Source organism: Hipposideros armiger, unplaced genomic scaffold (assembly GCF_001890085.2).
Source record: "Hipposideros armiger isolate ML-2016 unplaced genomic scaffold, ASM189008v1 scaffold_119, whole genome shotgun sequence".
Lineage (NCBI taxonomy): Eukaryota > Metazoa > Chordata > Mammalia > Chiroptera > Hipposideridae > Hipposideros > Hipposideros armiger.
In genome coordinates this window covers 774,410-792,043 of record NW_017731469.1, presented here as the reverse complement: position 1 = coordinate 792,043, position 17,634 = coordinate 774,410, and the positions used below count along the sequence as shown (strand labels likewise).

General features: G+C 48.4%; 1 protein-coding gene across 5 annotated transcripts in view; it reads left to right on the top strand.

Annotated features, from left to right (window-relative positions):
• The window catches only part of DLG3 (discs large MAGUK scaffold protein 3), a 49,540-nt gene that overhangs the window by 4,631 nt on the left and 27,275 nt on the right, over nt 1-17,634 (top strand). The window contains exons 4-9 of one of the 5 annotated variants that reach the window (XM_019648065.1): nt 1-142; nt 414-550; nt 880-1,024; nt 1,618-1,777; nt 3,376-3,532; nt 3,939-4,041. The exon at nt 1-142 is cut by the window's left edge and continues 28 nt beyond it. In XM_019648065.1, the coding sequence (XP_019503610.1) occupies nt 1-142; nt 414-550; nt 880-1,024; nt 1,618-1,777; nt 3,376-3,532; nt 3,939-4,041 (844 nt within the window). Of the gene's footprint in view, nt 143-413; nt 551-879; nt 1,025-1,617; nt 1,778-2,339; nt 2,499-3,375; nt 3,533-3,938; nt 4,042-4,814; nt 4,976-5,492; nt 5,787-17,634 lie in introns of those variants that run through there. The other 4 variants (XM_019648066.1, XM_019648062.1, XM_019648064.1 and 1 more) reach the window with 4 other exon arrangements.

Genomic DNA, 17,634 nt, shown 5'->3' with positions numbered 1-17,634 from the left:
GACGTGGACGTGTCAGAGGTGGTGCACAGCCGAGCTGTGGAGGCGCTGAAGGAGGCGGGCCCTGTGGTGCGCTTGGTGGTGCGGAGGCGACAGCCCCCACCCGAGACCATCATGGAAGTCAACCTGCTCAAAGGGCCCAAAGGTGCGCAGTCTGGCTTCCTGTGCTCTGGCTGGAGGCCCCTGGTTGGCCTGTAGGAAATGGAAGGGAATGGCCACAGTTCTTGCCTGACTGCCTGGCTCAGCTTGCGGCCTTCGTTCTTGACCTCGGGATGGCAGCCTGGTGTTTGGGATCCCTGGGGGGAGCTCCTGTGGCGCCAGTGGGTTGGCTGGGGGCGGGGAGTTGAGTTCAAGATTGACCAAGCACTGTCACTTCTCCTGTGGCCCTCTCCTTCTCCCCGCTGGACTCCACCCAGGCCTGGGTTTCAGCATTGCTGGGGGCATTGGCAACCAGCACATCCCAGGGGACAACAGCATCTACATCACCAAGATCATCGACGGGGGTGCTGCTCAGAAGGATGGCCGCCTACAGATCGGGGACCGGCTGCTGGCGGTGAGACAGCCTTCACGGGGATGCCCAAGTGGTCAGGCGGGGACAGGGAGTGCCAGTGGCCTCTCACTCCACCCGAACCTCACCCAGGGACTAGGCAGCATGGGAAATTTCAAGAGCATCATGGCAGTCGGGGTACCCAGATGCCAAGGCCCTGGTTCTTTTCATGGCGGGTCCCTGACCCGCCCAACCCCCACCTCAGGCTTCCCTGCTCCTCACAGCACTATACTGGGCCTCTGTGAGAGGCTGTTGAATTTCATTGAAAGGGCACCTTCTGGGCCCGAGACAGCCCTTCCTCTGCCAGGCACTAGTCCCAGGCCTCTCCTGTCCAGGTCAACAACACCAATCTGCAGGACGTGAGGCACGAGGAAGCGGTGGCGTCACTGAAGAACACCTCTGACATGGTCTATCTGAAGGTGGCCAAGCCGGGCAGCCTTCACCTCAACGACATGTACGCACCCCCTGACTACGCCAGCAGTACGTACCCATCTGCCCTGGCCCCTGCCTGACGGACCTGTGCCCTGCTTCCTGGGGGAAAGAAGTCCATCCCCCTTGGTAAGGTAGAGAGAGAGCGGAGGACTGAGGCTCCGGAGAACTGAGGCCCAACCCAGCTCTGTCCCTTCTAGCTGGTGCCCTTGGACAAGTCCCTGTCCCCGGTTTTTAGTTTCCTCTTTGGCGAAAAGGAGCTAATGGCCTATGTGCTGCCTTCCTCATGGGCCTGCTGCAAGGATCAAATGAGATCATGGACGGCCGAGAAAGCCCTTGGAAAACCGTATTAGGCTACAGAGATGTGAGGGGTTATTATTAGTCACACCTCTAGTCATGCCTTTCTTTGTAGACTGCCTTGACTTCAGCTCTTTCTAAGACTCACAGGAGTGAGCCTGGGATTCAGAAAGGGACTGTGGAGGAGGCACCCTGGGGGGTGGACTGGGGACATGAGGCCTGAGGAATCAGCACACCTTGGGCTCTTTTGCATCTGAGGTGGGATGTGAGGGACAGTCCTTGGGGAGGGAGGAGGGGACCTACGTGGAGTGCTCTACTGAATTTTTCTCCTCCTTTCTGGCTTGCAGCTTTTACTGCCTTGGCTGACAACCACATAAGCCATAATTCCAGCCTGGGTTATCTTGGGGCTGTGGAGAGCAAGGTCAGTTACCCTGCTCCTCCTCAGGTCCCCCCTGCCCGCTACTCTCCCATCCCCAGGCACATGCTGGCTGAGGAGGACTTCACCAGGTGAGACCCCTGCCCCCTCCATACTATCTAGGGGTGGGGAGGAGAGGAGTCCGCGTCTTGCTGGCCACAGGCCTAGTGCCACAGGGCAAAGAGCAGGAGAAGGCCCTCGTGCTCCCGACTTCGGGGATCTGAGGCCCTCTCTCAGCCCTTGGGGGTCCTAGGGACCGACAGAGCTGACTGCAGGGACAAGTTCCACCATCAGGGGGAGTGCCAGGTGTGTGGCCCAGATCAGAAAGTGCAGAGAAAGGGGTGGGGGTGGGGGGATGGAGCGTTTAGGGGGCTGAAGAGGTGGAGGCTGCCCGGGTTCCTGCCTGGAGACACTTGCAGCCCCCTCGGCAGCAATCGTTCCCAATTAGAGAAGGAAGCCATTCAGCTGGTTGGCTGCATGCATGCAGGGGAGGCTGGTGGGCCAGGTGCCCTAGCAGGGACCTGCCCCGCCCCGCTCAGGCGGAGGCCGCTGTGGAACTGGTCTGGCCGGCCGGGTTCCGGGGGACAGGTTTGCTGCGGGGTGGGGCCTGGTAGGGCTGCTGGGCTGGTTGTAGTGGGGCCTGGAAGGGTAGGCAGACAGGGGGAGAGCTGCTGGAGCCATGGAGAGGGCTGGCAAGTTCTCGGGCTCCGGCTTGACCCTGGGCCTGGGCTCAGCCTCCGCCTCGGCCTGGAGGAGGGCTTCGCAGAGGTGGGCCTGGCCACTCCGCTCCCTGAGGCCCGGAGGGGATGCCAGGTAGGAGCAAGAGCATCTGAGACTCCGGGACGGAGCCTCGTGCCCCAGACCCGGAGCAAGTAAGGAGGAGTCTTGGATTTGGGGCTCCTCTGATGAAAGATGCTTAAAGTGAAGGTGGTGGGCCCCGAAAGTGTGCTGGAAGTCTGGGTGCTTGGATATGCGGAGAGGCAGTTGCCCTCACCTGATGACACTGATCATTTACTGAGGGATTAGTCATGGTTACTTGTAGTCCAAGTTTTCATGTATTTGTTCCCTTTCTTCAGCTGGGCTCCTAAGCCCCTTTTGGGGACCTGGGGATTCTTTATCTCTGTCCCCCACATGAACTAGCAAGGGGACAGAGTGGCGGCAGGTGACTGCATCTGTTGTTGAGGGAGGTAGGAGGGGAGGTTGTGAGGTGGCATGTTGAGATGGCAGGGGAGCATGTAGAAGTGAGTATGCACGTTTCGTGGATGGCGAGCACAAGCAAGCCCAGGGTGACTCCGCCGCTCCCAACTGGTTCCACTTTTGTGGCCCAGGGTCCATTCACACCGGCTGGTAGAATAGGAGACTGTGGGGGAGGAAGAGCACCAGCGAGTGGGCTCTGAGACCTGGTCTCCAGGGCCCAGGGTAGGGGCTTGTTGACCTAAGAGAGTAGGGGACTGTCCCCTGGGAGGTGACTCCAAGCCCTCAGGAATAAGGGAGGGAAGAGGAACTGAAACTTGGCACCTGGCAGAAAACAGCAGCCAAGCAGGTTCCAGAAGAGAAAGGGAGGAACAGGGTATCATACATAGGGCCCCATGTCCTCCTACAGCGATATGGGACTTGTTCCAGGCTGGCCCTCATAGGGACAACAGTTAATATCCACCTTGTCCTGACCCTTCCACTCCTTTCCCACCAGAGAGCCCCGCAAGATCATCCTGCACAAAGGCTCCACAGGCCTGGGCTTCAACATCGTGGGCGGAGAGGATGGAGAAGGCATTTTTGTCTCCTTCATCCTGGCAGGAGGCCCAGCTGACCTGAGTGGGGAGCTGCGCAGGGGAGACCGGATCTTATCGGTGAGGTGGGAGGGTGGGAGCTGTGCCCGTCTAAAAGGGAAAGGGGGAGACCTTGCTTTCTCCAAGGAATGATTCTTGAGGTGGGAGAAGGGCTAAGAGCTGGAGAAAACTATTTTCTTTATAGATGTCCTCAGTGAGGGCCAGGGACCGAGATGAGACTTATCTTTGAGGGGGAAAAGAATGCCTCTTGGATCTTAACTCTGGTTGGCATTTGACCCCATGAAGATAATTATTACACTAGAGATGTCACATCCTTTAGGTCTCGTCTTAGGGGCAAGGATGGGATATGGAGAGAGGCATCCCGGAAGGCTTAGGGATGGGCTACCGATCTCCTTCTCCTAACTGCTACGACAGAGGACCCCCTTTCTGGCTTTTGGAGTAGCTCATGGCTCCTGTCTTTAAACAGGTGAATGGCGTCAACCTGAGGAATGCAACCCATGAGCAGGCTGCAGCTGCTCTGAAACGGGCTGGCCAGTCCGTCACCATTGTGGCCCAGTACAGACCCGAAGGTAGGAGGGACACAATGATTAGGGGAGTGTAGACTTACACCAAGTGTTGGCGTTTTGCCATCACAGGTATCAAAGCCACTTGACCAGGTGCCTTCTACCCCAGTGCAGTAAGTAACCTCTTTGCTCTGTTGTCTTCTGGGCAGGAGCATAGCATCTCAGGCTGTGCTCAGAGCCGGCTGATTAAGGTTGCAGTGCAGCAGAAGGCCAGTAGTGGGCAGCAGCCTGCGGGGGGAGGGGGGCGAGCACGGAGACGGGAGCGGCTGGAAAAATGGGAGGGGGAAGGAAGGGGGTGGAGGGCTCAGAGGCGAAGACAAGGAACTGTGTGCTCTGGAACTGGAGGAAGGTAGCTGGAATAGAAGCACCTCAGGGACAAGAGAGCCGACCTCTTAGGAGATCTTGGGCCAAAGCTCTATGACCCTCCATTTCTCTCCCCACATCTGGGTGACCATGAAAGACCCATAAACGCGCTGAAAAGGTGATGCCAAACCCTCGGGATAGGGAATCTGGAGTTGACCCCCCCCCTCCCCCTACAGGGGGCCTTCTTTGTGTTCTCTGGGAGCAGCCTCCTGGCTGGGCCGAGTGGGCGGGGCCGGTTATGCAAATTGAGACGTTTGATTGGCTGGGGCAAGCCGAGGCCCAGGTGCCGAGGTGAGCTGTGGGCCGGCGCGCCCCAGCCAGCCGGCCGGCGGGGTGGCCATTGGCGGGCCGAGCGCGGCCTCCAGCCGCACGCCCCGCCCCCTGACCCAGGCGGCGGGCGCCCCTCCTTCCCCCCTCGTGCGCCTCGAGCGTCTCCTCCTCCTCCCTGCCCTCCCCATCCCCCTTCTCCCTCCTCCCGCGCGCCCCGCTTTGTGTCCGTGGTCTCCCGCGCGGGACGGAGGGGCGGCGGGAGCGGGCGCTTTCTCAGCACGAGACCTGGACTCGGACTCGGCGCCAGGTGAGGTGGGGCGGACTGGGGTCAGGCCCCCTCCCAGTCCGCCCGAGCCTCTCTACGGTTCTGTTCTCAGACTCTCTTTCTCAACACTGCGACCCCCACTCTACGCTCTCCCTCGAGGCCTTTGGCCGCGGGTCCCCAGCCCCTGGGGGCGCAGCTCGGGAACCCTTCCTGGGTGTCCCTCCTGGACCTGGGGAGCGCCCCTTCAACCTCCACTGGGCCCTCCTGTCTTCGGCACCTCTTTGCCATCACCTCTCTCTACCCACCAGCTCTGTCCCCTTCTCTCCCCAGGGCTTCGGCTCTCCCCCAGCAGCTCCCTAAAGCCTAACCTCGGAGGAATTTTCTGCAGCGCCCCTCCCCCACACTCATGACTCCACCAAACCTGGCTGCCTAGGGGAACACCCGAGTTGGGCTGGGTGTGCTCAAACCCCCCACCCCCGCTTTTGTTTGCACCGACTTCTGTCGCCTCCCCCTCCTCTTTGTTAGCGAAGCCTTTGTCCCTGAGGGCTGCAGCGCCGGGGCTCCACGTACACCTAAGTCCTGAGGGCGGGTTATTAAGGGGGAGGAAGGAACCTCTCCCGGGCAGGTGCTCTGCTTCTGTGATGAGGAAGGGAGAGGCTGGGAGCCCTGTCGCGAAGCCATAAGGGATCGAAAGCGCCTACCTTTGTCCTTTCCGCCCTCCCCCCACTCCGGTTCAGTACCTCAAGCCGAGAGCCTGAAGGGAAAGAAGGGGCCTGCCACCTCCTGCACTGGGCTGTTGTGATCGGGACAGAAGTGTAGGGAGGTAACTACCAGGAGAGCTTGCTGGTCTGAGGTAATGGGAAAGAGGGATGCAAATGGACACTGAGTCATTTCTCTCCATGTTTGGTGTTCAGCTTAAAAACAAGAAACACACCTTAGGGTTACTGTTTTTATGATTTCTGCGTGTGGTTTGCTTCTCAGTGTAAAGCTAACCATCTGATTTTGATTAGCAACCGGTATTTATCCATTTCATGTCCATAAGTTTGACAATGTAGGTTCTGCAGAGAAAATGGTTTCTCTTGCATATTTGTGTGTATGTGTGTAGGAGAAATTGATGTGTTTCTTTCAGTTTTGCTCTCTGATGTTGGCCACATGGAAATAACACTGAATTTGTCTGGTGGTAGGATGTTGCAAACTGGTGACTGCATCTTTCTCTGAGTTTCATTGGGGGGCATGTAACTGGTAAAGGGATTCCTGCAGTGTTCATTGCTGAATGGGCGCATTTCTGAGAGTTTCTAATGTATGTCTTATGTTAGGTCTCTACCACTTGCTAAACAAAGCCCTTCTTCTTAGGGTTTAGTTGAACCACTGCTGGTAAGGCTCTGCCACCCCAGTCTTCTTTCTTTGGTTTGGTGAATCCAACAGGGCTTCAATGTGTGAAAGCTTTTTTTCTTTTTTTTCCATTTGAAAATGGACCCTTGGAGACAGATCAAGAGGGACGGACGATCAAGCATTCTGTGTTGGGCTCTAAATTTTCTTTGATAAAGTGATAGTTTTTAAAAATAAGGACTCCACGTCAATGGTTTTATAAACATATTAAATAGTGTTCTTTGGAAGATTACATCACGTGGGCATTTACAAAGTGAACGATCCAAATATGTGTCTTTTGGCTAAAATGGCACAGACTGCATGTTGTTGGCCAAGTAAGTGTTCATCATTTGCATTTTTCCCCCCCGTATAGAATGTGGGAGCTGGGAAGGATCCTGTAGTCCAGCCCCTCACTACAAACAGGACCTGGAGAGCAAGGGTATGACTGGCTTCGGGTCACGACGGGAAAGTTGCCAAGGGTCAGTGGTCAGTTTCATCCTGAGGTCCACAGTTGGTCCCTAAGACCTAGTTAGAGGAGGAGCAGCAAGAAAGGAACTATGGAAATCACAGAAGACAGTCTCGGGAAAGAGAGTGAGGGAAAGAAAGGTGTGTGTGCAAGGGAAGATAACAGCGACCTCCATGATGGCCACCAAGGCACCATTGCCAAAGCATGTAGCCTTTAGCTAGACTCCCTTCAGCGTGGGGGCATTAAAAGATAGCTTTGACTCTTAGAACAATCAGAGTAACAGCAACTCCCCTGCTCTTTTTAACGGCATCATTGACGTATAATTCACATACCATACAATTCACCCGTTTAGGTGTACATCTCGCTGGGTTTTAGTGTGTTCAGAGTTGTGCATCCATTGTCACAGTCAATTTGGGAACATGTTCATTCCCCCTCTCCTTTTACTACACAGAGAGGGTGCAGGCAGGGGACGGTGGTAGGTGTAGGACAGTCGCTTCCCAGTGTTTCTCCCCTGGGCACTTCGGGGCTGGATGGCAGCTTGGTGAGAATGCTGTAACCTTGAGTTTCTTTCATAGAACTGGTTTGCTTAATGTGGGTTAAACCCATAATGAAGATAGGAACTGTGTCTGTCTATTTGAACTCTGTAGTGTGCCTAGCATGGGTGCTTTGCAAGTATTTTTATGACGAAGCTTTGGAAAATATTAAAATAGAAATAGAAGTACTAAGTGATAAAGGTATCATAGTGAGAGATGCTGTTTAATAGTTTCACTCCTGATTGCTCCAAACTGTTGTGGACACAGCAGTCCTACCTATTAGCTAAAAATAGTATGATGTTCTTGGGCATGTATAATCCTGCTTAAAATTCAAATTGAAAATTTAAACAACTGGCTCTTGGCGAAGGCGCTTTTCCAATTTATTCTAAAATGAAAAAGATTTTTCTGTGACTTGTGGAATTGCTCCACCAAGGGAAGGACGGGCTTCACGTTACAACATTTTGATTTAGAAACTCACTCCTACATCCCCCCCCCCACTTGGTGTCAGCCTCTGCTTCTAAACTGAGCTAGTGTTTTTCAGGGAAGCCCTTTCATTTAGAGAGTAGAACCTGAACCCCAGGTCAGGAGGTGAGCCAGAAATTGGTGACTTAGGTAGCTAAGCTGGGAACTGATCCTCTGTGACCAGTCTTTTCAACCGGAATGTAAATCCAGGCAGGATGGGGGTACAGGGAAGAAGAGAGTGAGCGTTTCACCATGGAAACATCTTCAGGTCAGACCTGGAATAGTTAAGACGCATAAAGGGATAGTTCCCCCATAGCATTTAAGTGACCCTTCCATCTCCCCGTGTTTGAGAAAGAAGGGTATAAACATAGGTGCTCCCCTGTCAGCATGTGCTCTCCTGAGAGAGCACAAGGTGGAAGTTTCTCAAGGCCAAGAATTAAAGTCCTGAACTGCCTGTTGCCATTCTAAAAGAAGGCTAATGTAGAGAAGGCAGAAAATGGATTCCTGTTAACAGTTTCTATACTAAAGAACTAGAAGGCAGCTAGTGTTGTATTCATCCTTGTGTCCCCAGCACCCAGTCCAGGGCATGGCGCAGGCTTTGTTGAGTTGAATTATTAAGTATCTCTGTTCCAGATGGCTTTGTAAGCATTAATCTCATTAATCTCCAGCATTAATAGCCCTGTGTGATGGGCAGTATTATCCCCATTTTACAGGTGAGGAAAATGAAGGTCAGAGAGGTTGAATGGCTTGCTCAAGGTCACACAGACAGTAAGGGGCAGAATCAAAATTTGAAGTCAGATTTCCTGAGAACTTCCTCAGCAGAGAGGTTGTGAGTCCCCTCTCCCCACCCAGCTATGGGTAGGGAGCAAAAGCTACTGCTCTGAGACTCTGCTGGTGCCAGAAGTTGTTAGTAAAGAGTAAAACCGGGGGTGAGGAGGGGTGACCGGTTAGCTCAGTTGGTTAGAGTGTGGTGCTGATAACACCAAGGTTGCCGGTTCGATCCCCGCATGGGCCACTGAGCTGCGCCCTCCTTAGAAGAGTCAACTATGCCATTGTGGCATGAAAGCCATGTGTAACCAATGACCATGGCTGTTCCCCAATACAATTTTTTTTAAAAGAGTAAAACCAACTCCCAAATGTCAAGTTTTTTAGGTTTGCCAGCCGCAAACTCCTGCACCAAAGGAAAAAGCAACCTGTGGATAGAGAGGCTGCTGGAGGGAGGGATACCTCCCCCCACCCCACAAAAGGAAAGTGGACTTAGGAAGAAGATTTCCACGGAGTAATACTGTGGGGGAACCCCAGGAGGAGCTCCAGACAATGGGAGTTGGTTTGCTTGACTTAGTAGCAAAGGTGTGTGTGCGGGTTTAAGAATATTCATGCAGTAAGTGGGCGTTTCTAATTTCTTCAAGGGAAATGCAGTTGTATTTGTCATTCATTTTTATGACCTTACAATTCGCTCATTAAGGGTGTGATTCAGGGGTGTTTAGAATGTTCAGAGTTGTGCACCCATCACTGTCAATTTTAGAACATTTCCACCACCGTAAAAAGAAACTCTGAAGCCTTTAACTGTCACCTCAACCCCCTCAGCATCAGGCGACCACTAATCTACTTTCTGTCCCTGGATTTGCCTATTCTGAACATCTTGTATAATATATGGCTTTTGTGACTGGCTACTTTCACTTAACATTGTGTCAAGTTCACCTGTGTTGTAGCGTGTATCAGTACTTCATTCTTTTTTATGACTGATTCATATTCTGTTATATGCATATGCCACATTTTGTCTATCCATTCATCGCTTGATGGGTACTCGGAGGTTTCCCACTTTGGGGCTATTGTTGAATAGTGCTGCTAGGAACATCTGTATACAAGTGTCTACATGGAGTTTGCTTTCATTCCTCTTGGGTATATCTACTTAGTGGATCATATGGCAACCCTATATTTAACCTTTGGAGGACCCGCCAGGCTGTTCTCCACAACGCCGCACAATTCCACATTCCCACCAGCAGTGTGAGGGCTCCAGCTTCTCCACATCCTCGCCAGCCCTTGTTAATGCCAGTCTTCTTGAGTCTAGCCGTCCTGGGGGCGGTGGGGTGGGGGGGGTGGGGGGTTGATACCTCTCTGTGGTTTCATTTGCATTTCCCTGATGATCCATGATGCTGAGCATCTTCTCACGTGCTTGTTGTTTGTCAATTCACTTTTGCTTTGTTAGGTCCCCTGATTCAATTCTCACGGTTTCCAAACTGGAGAGTAGAGCAGGCCACTGTGTTATTACTCAGGTGATTAGAGGGAACCAAGAGGATAAGGGAGTAAGTTTCATTCTTATCACCGTGCCGTGCCCCGGAGGGATTTAAGGATTGAGAGTAGATAACTTCAGCTAGGAATGCCGACCTGATAAAAATGGCAGGGCTCATCTTTTTTAAAAAACAGCTTATTCACCTACCTTATAATTCACTCATGTAAAGTGTACAATTCAGTGATGTTTAGAATGCTCAGAGTGGTGCGGCTGTCCCCACAATGAACTTTACAACACTTTTCTCACCCTAAAAAGAAGCCCTGTCCCATTGGTGGTCACTCCCAGTTCCCCCCAACTCCTCCCCTCCCCTTACCCAGGCAACCACTAATCTACTTCCTGTTTCTATAAAGTTACCTTTTCTGGCTTTTTCATGTAAATGGAATCATATGCTGTGTGGTCTTTTGTTCTGGCCTCTTTCCTTCAGCGTGATGTCTTTAAGGTTCATCCATGTGGTAGCGTGTAACACTCCATTGCTTTCTAAGGCCGAGTCATATTCCGCCCTATGGATAGAGCACATTTTGTGGACCCACTCTTCAGCTGGTAGCCGTGTGGGTTGTTTCCAGCTTTTGACTATTGTGAATACTGCTGCTATGGACATTCATGGGCAAGATTTTGTCTGCTCATGTTTGCAGTTATTTGCGGTACATGTACCTAGGAGTGGAATTGCTGCGACTTAAGGTAACCTAACGTTTTTGAGGAACTGCCAGACTTTTCCCCAAAGTGGCTACACCCTTTAAGGACCACCTGTTTTTTAAACTTAGAAGAGAAAAAAATGTTAGCCTTCTATCCAGTTTCGCCTCCTGGGGCTGAACTTCACATACGTGCATGCGCCCATCGTTTCTGTCTTCCGTGTAGCCCAAGGACATGGTAGCTCAAGTTGGCGGAGCATTCTGAACCTACCTGGACAGGTGCTTTCTTGTCCTTGTTAGATGGTTTGAGGCGAAATCCTAGGAACCCTGGTGTCTGTAAAACATTGGCTCTTCTGATGGGGTAGAGTGATTAGAATAACATATGGCAAGGAGAGAGAATTACTTCTTGTGTGGTTATAGCTTTTTGGGACTTCTTTTTAATGTAATGTGTTGCTTGTTAAAATCTTGACCCTGAGTTTACACTGTTGCTTTGTTTAAAGCTTTAGACTTCTGTTCCACAATAGGGTGATGGTTTTATTGTTTTTAAATAGAGAAATAAGAGAAGCAGAATAATTTGGGCTTATTGTTACGAAATTTAGAAAATACTGTTTTTGCTCCCTTTTTGTTAAGAAACGAGTGTGTGTGTGTGTGTGTGTGTGTGTGTGTGTGTGTGTGTATCCATCCATCCTATGGTGAATGATCTTGTACCAGTGCCTCTTTGGGCCTCAATTTTCTCATCTATGAAATGAGGGGACTGCAAAATGATCTCTCTTATAACTCAAATTCTGTGTTAGGTAAGTGGAAGTGAGTTGTGAATTCAATTTACAAGTTCCTATTTGTACCTAGACTGTTATTGAATCACACAGTCTTCAGCTAATAACAGTCTAACTTTAACAAGTGCTTTGTCTTCCTCTCTTCTTTACTGTGATAATGCTTTCATCCTCTTGAAGTGGACCTTTGTTTACTTTTCACTGAATTTAGATAACTTAAAAAAGCAAAGGCTCTAGAGATTGGGGGATTTTTCCACTTGATGAAATTGAGTGATAAAAAATTTGAATAGACTCAGAAGAAGATTCATGTATTTTGTATGAATATGTACATTATGGGGGCTGGCTGAGTGGCTCAGTTGGTTAAGAGCTCGCTGAAGAGTTTGAGCTCTAAGCAACAGCGGTTCGAGTCCAGCCCGAGCTGAGCAGCCGCTGAGCTGCCAACAGGTAGCAGGATGGCTCAGCTAAAAAANAACAGGTAGCAGGATGGCTCAGCTAAAAAAAAAAAATGAATATGTACATTATGGACCTAGATACATGTCCTTCAAATTTTCAAAAAGGATAGAGATTTTGCAAACCTTGGGTTCAGTTCCAAACTTAACCCAAGATTATCAAGAGTTGTTTTCTAAACACTTGGAAAAAGAAGTGGTGAGCACAGGAAGCAGTGTTGGATCACCAGGGTCAGCTAAGTCATGTCAGACTTAGGGGGCCAAATTGCCTTGATGGACAGGGTCACTGGACCGGTAGGTCAGGGAACTATGGTAGATGTGGTGTATGGGGATTTCAGCAAGGCACTGGCGAGGCTTTGGGCCACTCGCGGAGAAGATGGCCAGGTGGTAATAGTGATAATACGTTTAAGTGGCTTTGTCTGCAGCTGGTTGAAGCCTAGATCCCTGGGCAACATGGTGAATGAGCCAGGAGTTTCTAGTGCATGTGTGGCCTGGCTTTGTCCTTAGGCCTGTCCTGTTCATTTTGCCTCCCCGCCCCCCCCACCTCAGGTTATATGTATTTTCCCCTGACATAAAAGTATTACATTTAGATATGTAGAAAGTTGGAAAATACAGAAAAATACAAAGAAAAATATTTCAGATCACCTGTAATCACCCCCAGAAATCATTGTGTAAAAGTTTGGAGGGAAATACTTATCCATCACATGTGTGCCATAATGCCTGTAACTATTCCAGCATTGGTGGCCATCTAAGGTGTTTCCAGTTCTTCTTATCTTATAAATAACACTTTGATGGCTGCCCTTGTATGAGGCTTTTGTTTTTGAATCTGTGATCGTTTTCCTCAGAATGAATGCCTTTGGAGTGGAATTATTGGGCCAAAGGGTATGAACATGTTTTTAAGACTTTTGATATATATTGCTACATTGGTCTCCACCTCCACCAGGAGTATAAGAGTGTGTATTTTGAGATCCTTGTGAACATGGAGTATTGTTTTTTTAAACCTCTGCACATTTGATAGGTAAAAAAATGTTATTTAATTTGTACTTTTTTGTTAATAATCGAATTGAACGTGCGTGTGTGTGCGTGTATGCATGTGTGTGTCTCATTGGTCATTTTTTGTGAATTGCCTGTTCATGCCTTTCCCTATTTCCCTGTTGAGATATATTCATAAGTTTTTACTGATCTGTAAAAGCTTTAATGTAGTTAGAATACTAATTCCCTGTCATATACATTATAAATATTTGTCCCAGTTTGTAGTTTGCTTTTTTGCTTTATTTTGACATACAGGTGTTATGTGTTTTTATGTAGTCAAATCTATAAGTATCTTCTTTTGCATATTTTGCCTCTGCCCATAGGTTTGGAAGGGCCTTCCCTGCCCTGAGAGCAAATAAATACCCACCTTTGGTTTTTTTTCTAGTTATTTAATGTTTGTGTTTTTGCATTTAAAGCTTTGACGTACTTGAAGTTTGTTTATGATACAAGGTAGGATACTACCTTAGTTTTGCTCCAAATGTGTAATGAATGACCGCAGTGCCACTTATTAAATAACCCATCATTTCCTTACCTTTATGACACACACGTGTACACATGATTTGGATTTTGGGTTTTTTATTCTGTTCTGTAATATTTTACTCTGGGATTATCAGCTACTGGGAAATGACCATAGATGTTTTGACAGATAGCAAGAGCCTTTCTCTAGGTCCCATCCTCTGGGTTCCTTCCATGGAAACGACCACCAAAAGATTCAGTTGATACCCCCAATAAAGACTGTCAGAGATTTGGTGATCCTGTTGGAGTGACTGCTGTAAAGAACATTTGAATCGAGACTTTCAGGCGACGTGGTAGAACCTAGAAATTAGTTTCGTTAACTCGAGTTCGCAGGCTTAGTCATCAGGTGTTGTGTTTCATTCACTATATTGCAGCATCTCTGTTAAGTGGAACAGGTTGTTGTGAACAAGAGTACCCACTACCTTGAGAGCAGGGGAAGGTACGGTTGTGTCTTCATTCTCCCGTTTTCTGGGGGAGGTGTTTTATCTTTGGGGTGGTTCTTACCCATACTTCGGCTTATGGATTACAGGATCTAAAGGCTTTGTGAAGCCTGCACGTGACCATGGTCTATGAAGTTCCTTTGAAAGAGAGAAAAGGCCCTATTTGAAGCTTTGACCTGGTCTGTTCGCTGATCTGGAATGGGTGAGAAGGACCAATGGCAAGTCCTGTGGCTAACTTTTTCTTAGCTTGATGTGAGGTCAAAGCATTTTTCATTCTACTCACCTCCGACCAGGTGGCTGAATGTACTGAAACCTTTATACACTCTAGTGCTTTTCCCCCTAGTTCTTCGTACATCTACGCTAAGCTCTTGGGGGACAGAACATGCAGTCAATAGGGGTAGACTGGACTCTTTTATGATGCGCTGATGGGGCATGTCGTGTTTTCTGTTTTATTCCCAGGATCACAGTGCTGTGTGTGTGTGGCTGAGGAAGCGCACTGTGACGGTGCAGGGAACAGAACAATGACACTGAGGTTTCTGTTCTGGGTTAGTCAGAGTTCCAAGGCCATTGTTTAAAAAATGTGCTGCTCTTCTGCCCTCTCACATGGCCTTAAGGAAACATTTTTCTTTGCAAATTATGCCCATTGATTTGGTGGTTTTTGACCCCAAAATTTAGGATTATTTGCAGATGTGGAGATTTCCCTCTTCTAGATCATATTAAAAACTTAAATTAGACTCTCCTAGGTTTGATTCCTTTTGGACCTCATTGATTTGATCATAAAATTATAATTATGTCAAAATTCAAAGGGACTTGAGGAATTGTCCAGTTTTAGAGGTGTCAGATTCTTTAAATCGTGGGTCCTGTAATTAGAAACTCACCTTGGTAATAGGCTTCAGAGTATTTTTATAGAGACACGTTGGTGATTCCTAGAAATGTTGTGCTGTTTGGTGGTTCATATACATATGTCCACACTGGTGTGGCAGGGGCCTTCTCTTCTCCATGGACTTGCTACTTTCAGCTCCATCCATTTCTTTTGAAAACATGAGCTACACTGTTGGGACAGATGCTTGTAATTCAGACACATCCTGAGGGTTTGCACTACAAAGGTTTGAAACACAATTCATACTCATCAAAATCCGTGGCGCTCTCATGAGGTTGTCACTTCATTTCCACCAGAGTTCAGTGCATTTTCACAATGGGTGATTACTCTGAGCTCAGGGCAGCTCAGCAACAGCAAATGAGGGCTGTATGACTTTGAGATTGGAACACCTGCACTTCCGGAAGAACAAATGAGCCTTTGGGCAGCTACTGACTTCTTTTGAGTTCATAGCCAACCAAGACACGTGCTATTATTCAGGCCTGTCTTCCCTACTCAGTATTTGTGTGGGCACTCAAGGTCAGGAAATTAGATTTCTCTTTTTTACATTGTTTTTATTTGCGTCTTCCCATTGTTCCCACCTGTCACAGTCTGCGTCTGAAGCCTGTCATTCAGTTGTCTCCCCAGCTTCGTTGTAATTTCTGAATTTGATAGGCATGGCTTTTATTTTATTTTGTAGCGTTTCCCTTTTGTATCTTCATTCAAATCTTTGGTAATCTACACTGTACACAGAATAAGTACCTTTTTTGCTATGATTTGTTTCCTGTCTCTACACCACTCTCCTACCCATAATCAAAGAGGACCAAATAAAGTTTCTCTGGGCTGGGAAATGGAGTGCCTTGTAAGCTTTTCCAGATTAATGACAAATGGCGCTTTTTATTCTGAGGAGAAAATTTTTCCGTCATTAGGAAGGTAGATGGATTTGAGAGCCAAGTCTTAGAGGGGAGATGTCCAGTTCTTAGTAGTAAACATTGTCGTTTCAGGCCCTTTAGACGCTTTATGAGGCTATTAAGTAGATGAAAGCTGTGACATGGCAGTGTTTTGCAGAAGTGGTTTGTGGGTTTTCGTTGGACAGTTTTTAGCATCTCTGGGGTAGGTTGAAGGAGAAAGTTTTGTGTTCTTTTTTCTTACATTGTTTCCTGAGGAGCCAGAACTTGAGAATTACAGTGCCCAGGTTTGTCCTGCTGGATCTTTACAACGAGTTAACACAGTCAATAAAAGTTTGTTGACTTAACAGGGGTGCAGATTGCCATGCTAAACTTTGAGAAGGAAACAAAAACCACATCAAAGAGCTTATACTTTGGTAAAGGAAGTGACGTCACCACAAATGCCGGGCACTGGATTTTAAAAGAGAGCGGTAGTGGAGGGTCTGGAAGCCATGTTAGGTGAAGAATGATTAAGGAAGTAACAATATTTAGTCTGCAGAAGAGGTAAGTTGTTTTGAGGACATGATGGCCATTCTCTATTATGGCAGATATTATCCCGCCTTTTCCTGGTCTTTCAGGAAAGAAACTCAGAAGTTGCCTTTGGTCCTTTCTCACGCTACATCCAAGCAGATGTAAAAGTTGATCTCTTTGTAGATCCAACATATTTAGTGATTCTTGTTCCTTCTTTCTATCCTCAGTTGCCCCCATGCTATGTCGGGCTTTTGAAGCCATTGTCTGTAGTAGTAGACTACATTCTGTTATAGTCTCAGAATAATCTTCCCTCAAATCTAGTTCTAATCGTATCCCTTTCCTATTTAAACATTTCAGTGGTTCCCACAGCCTAGTAAGAAAAGTTGTATCTCAAACTCCTGCAGTCTGGCTCCCAAGCTCCCATCACCTGTTGTATTCAGTAGTCTTGGAACTGGCTGCAGGCTTTCCCAGCTCTTTGACCTTCTTTATACTATTCTGAAGGAGAGAGCTCGTCATATTTTATGTTGTTTTCCACACCCAAATTAGGATCAGCCGGCAAAAGAGATGGCCCCCCCCACCCAAGAATTTTCTCTTGAACAGTGTTGTCTAATGATTAAAAATCGAGAGCTTTCCAACATTGAGCAGACTGGGGCAGAGGCTGGGGGGAGGGGATACTTATACTGGGCCTGGAGGGCCTAGACCAAAAGACAAAGCGTAGTTCTCTGCTATCGAGAAACTTACATTTACATGTAAGGTACCATACTTATTCTCCCCATCACAGCCCAAGTCACACACACACACACACACACACACACACACACACGCACCCACCCCTCATGTCAGTTGCTTTTTAAAATTAAATCATACCATATACGAGGTCTGACAGTTACTCTTAGGATAAAAGCAAAAAGCCTTACCATAGTCCTTTAGACCAGGAGGGCGGCCAGTCACGAGCAGAGCTGACATCGATGGTTGTAGCAGTCTTCTCAGCACTTCCAAATAGCCCTGTCCCTCCCAGCCTATCCATCCCATGTCTCAGTACACAGATCCTCTTATGAACTAGCCTGCCTGGAACCCTTAAACAGAACTTAATCATTCCTACCTGTTACTCCCCCACAGTAGGTTAGGTCACCCTGTTAGTCCCTCTCTTGGCATTTTCTTCATAGCAATTGTCAGAAAATTGTCCGCTGACTGTGAGAAGCATAGCCGACCAAGTAAACCTCAATAGACAAACAGGAAAATCTTAACCGAAAATCTTGGCATGAGAACGGTGTGTGCAGAAGTGGTCCCGAAGGAGCTCACCTATAAACAAAAGCAAAGGAGAGTCGAAGTTTGCCAGGACCTTTTGGAGAGACAAGACGATATTTTGGGCCATGTTATCACTGGTGATGAAACATGGGTGTACCAATACGATCCTGAAACAAAGCGTCAAAGTGCTCAGTGGAAGTCAGCCAGTTCTCCACCACCAAAAA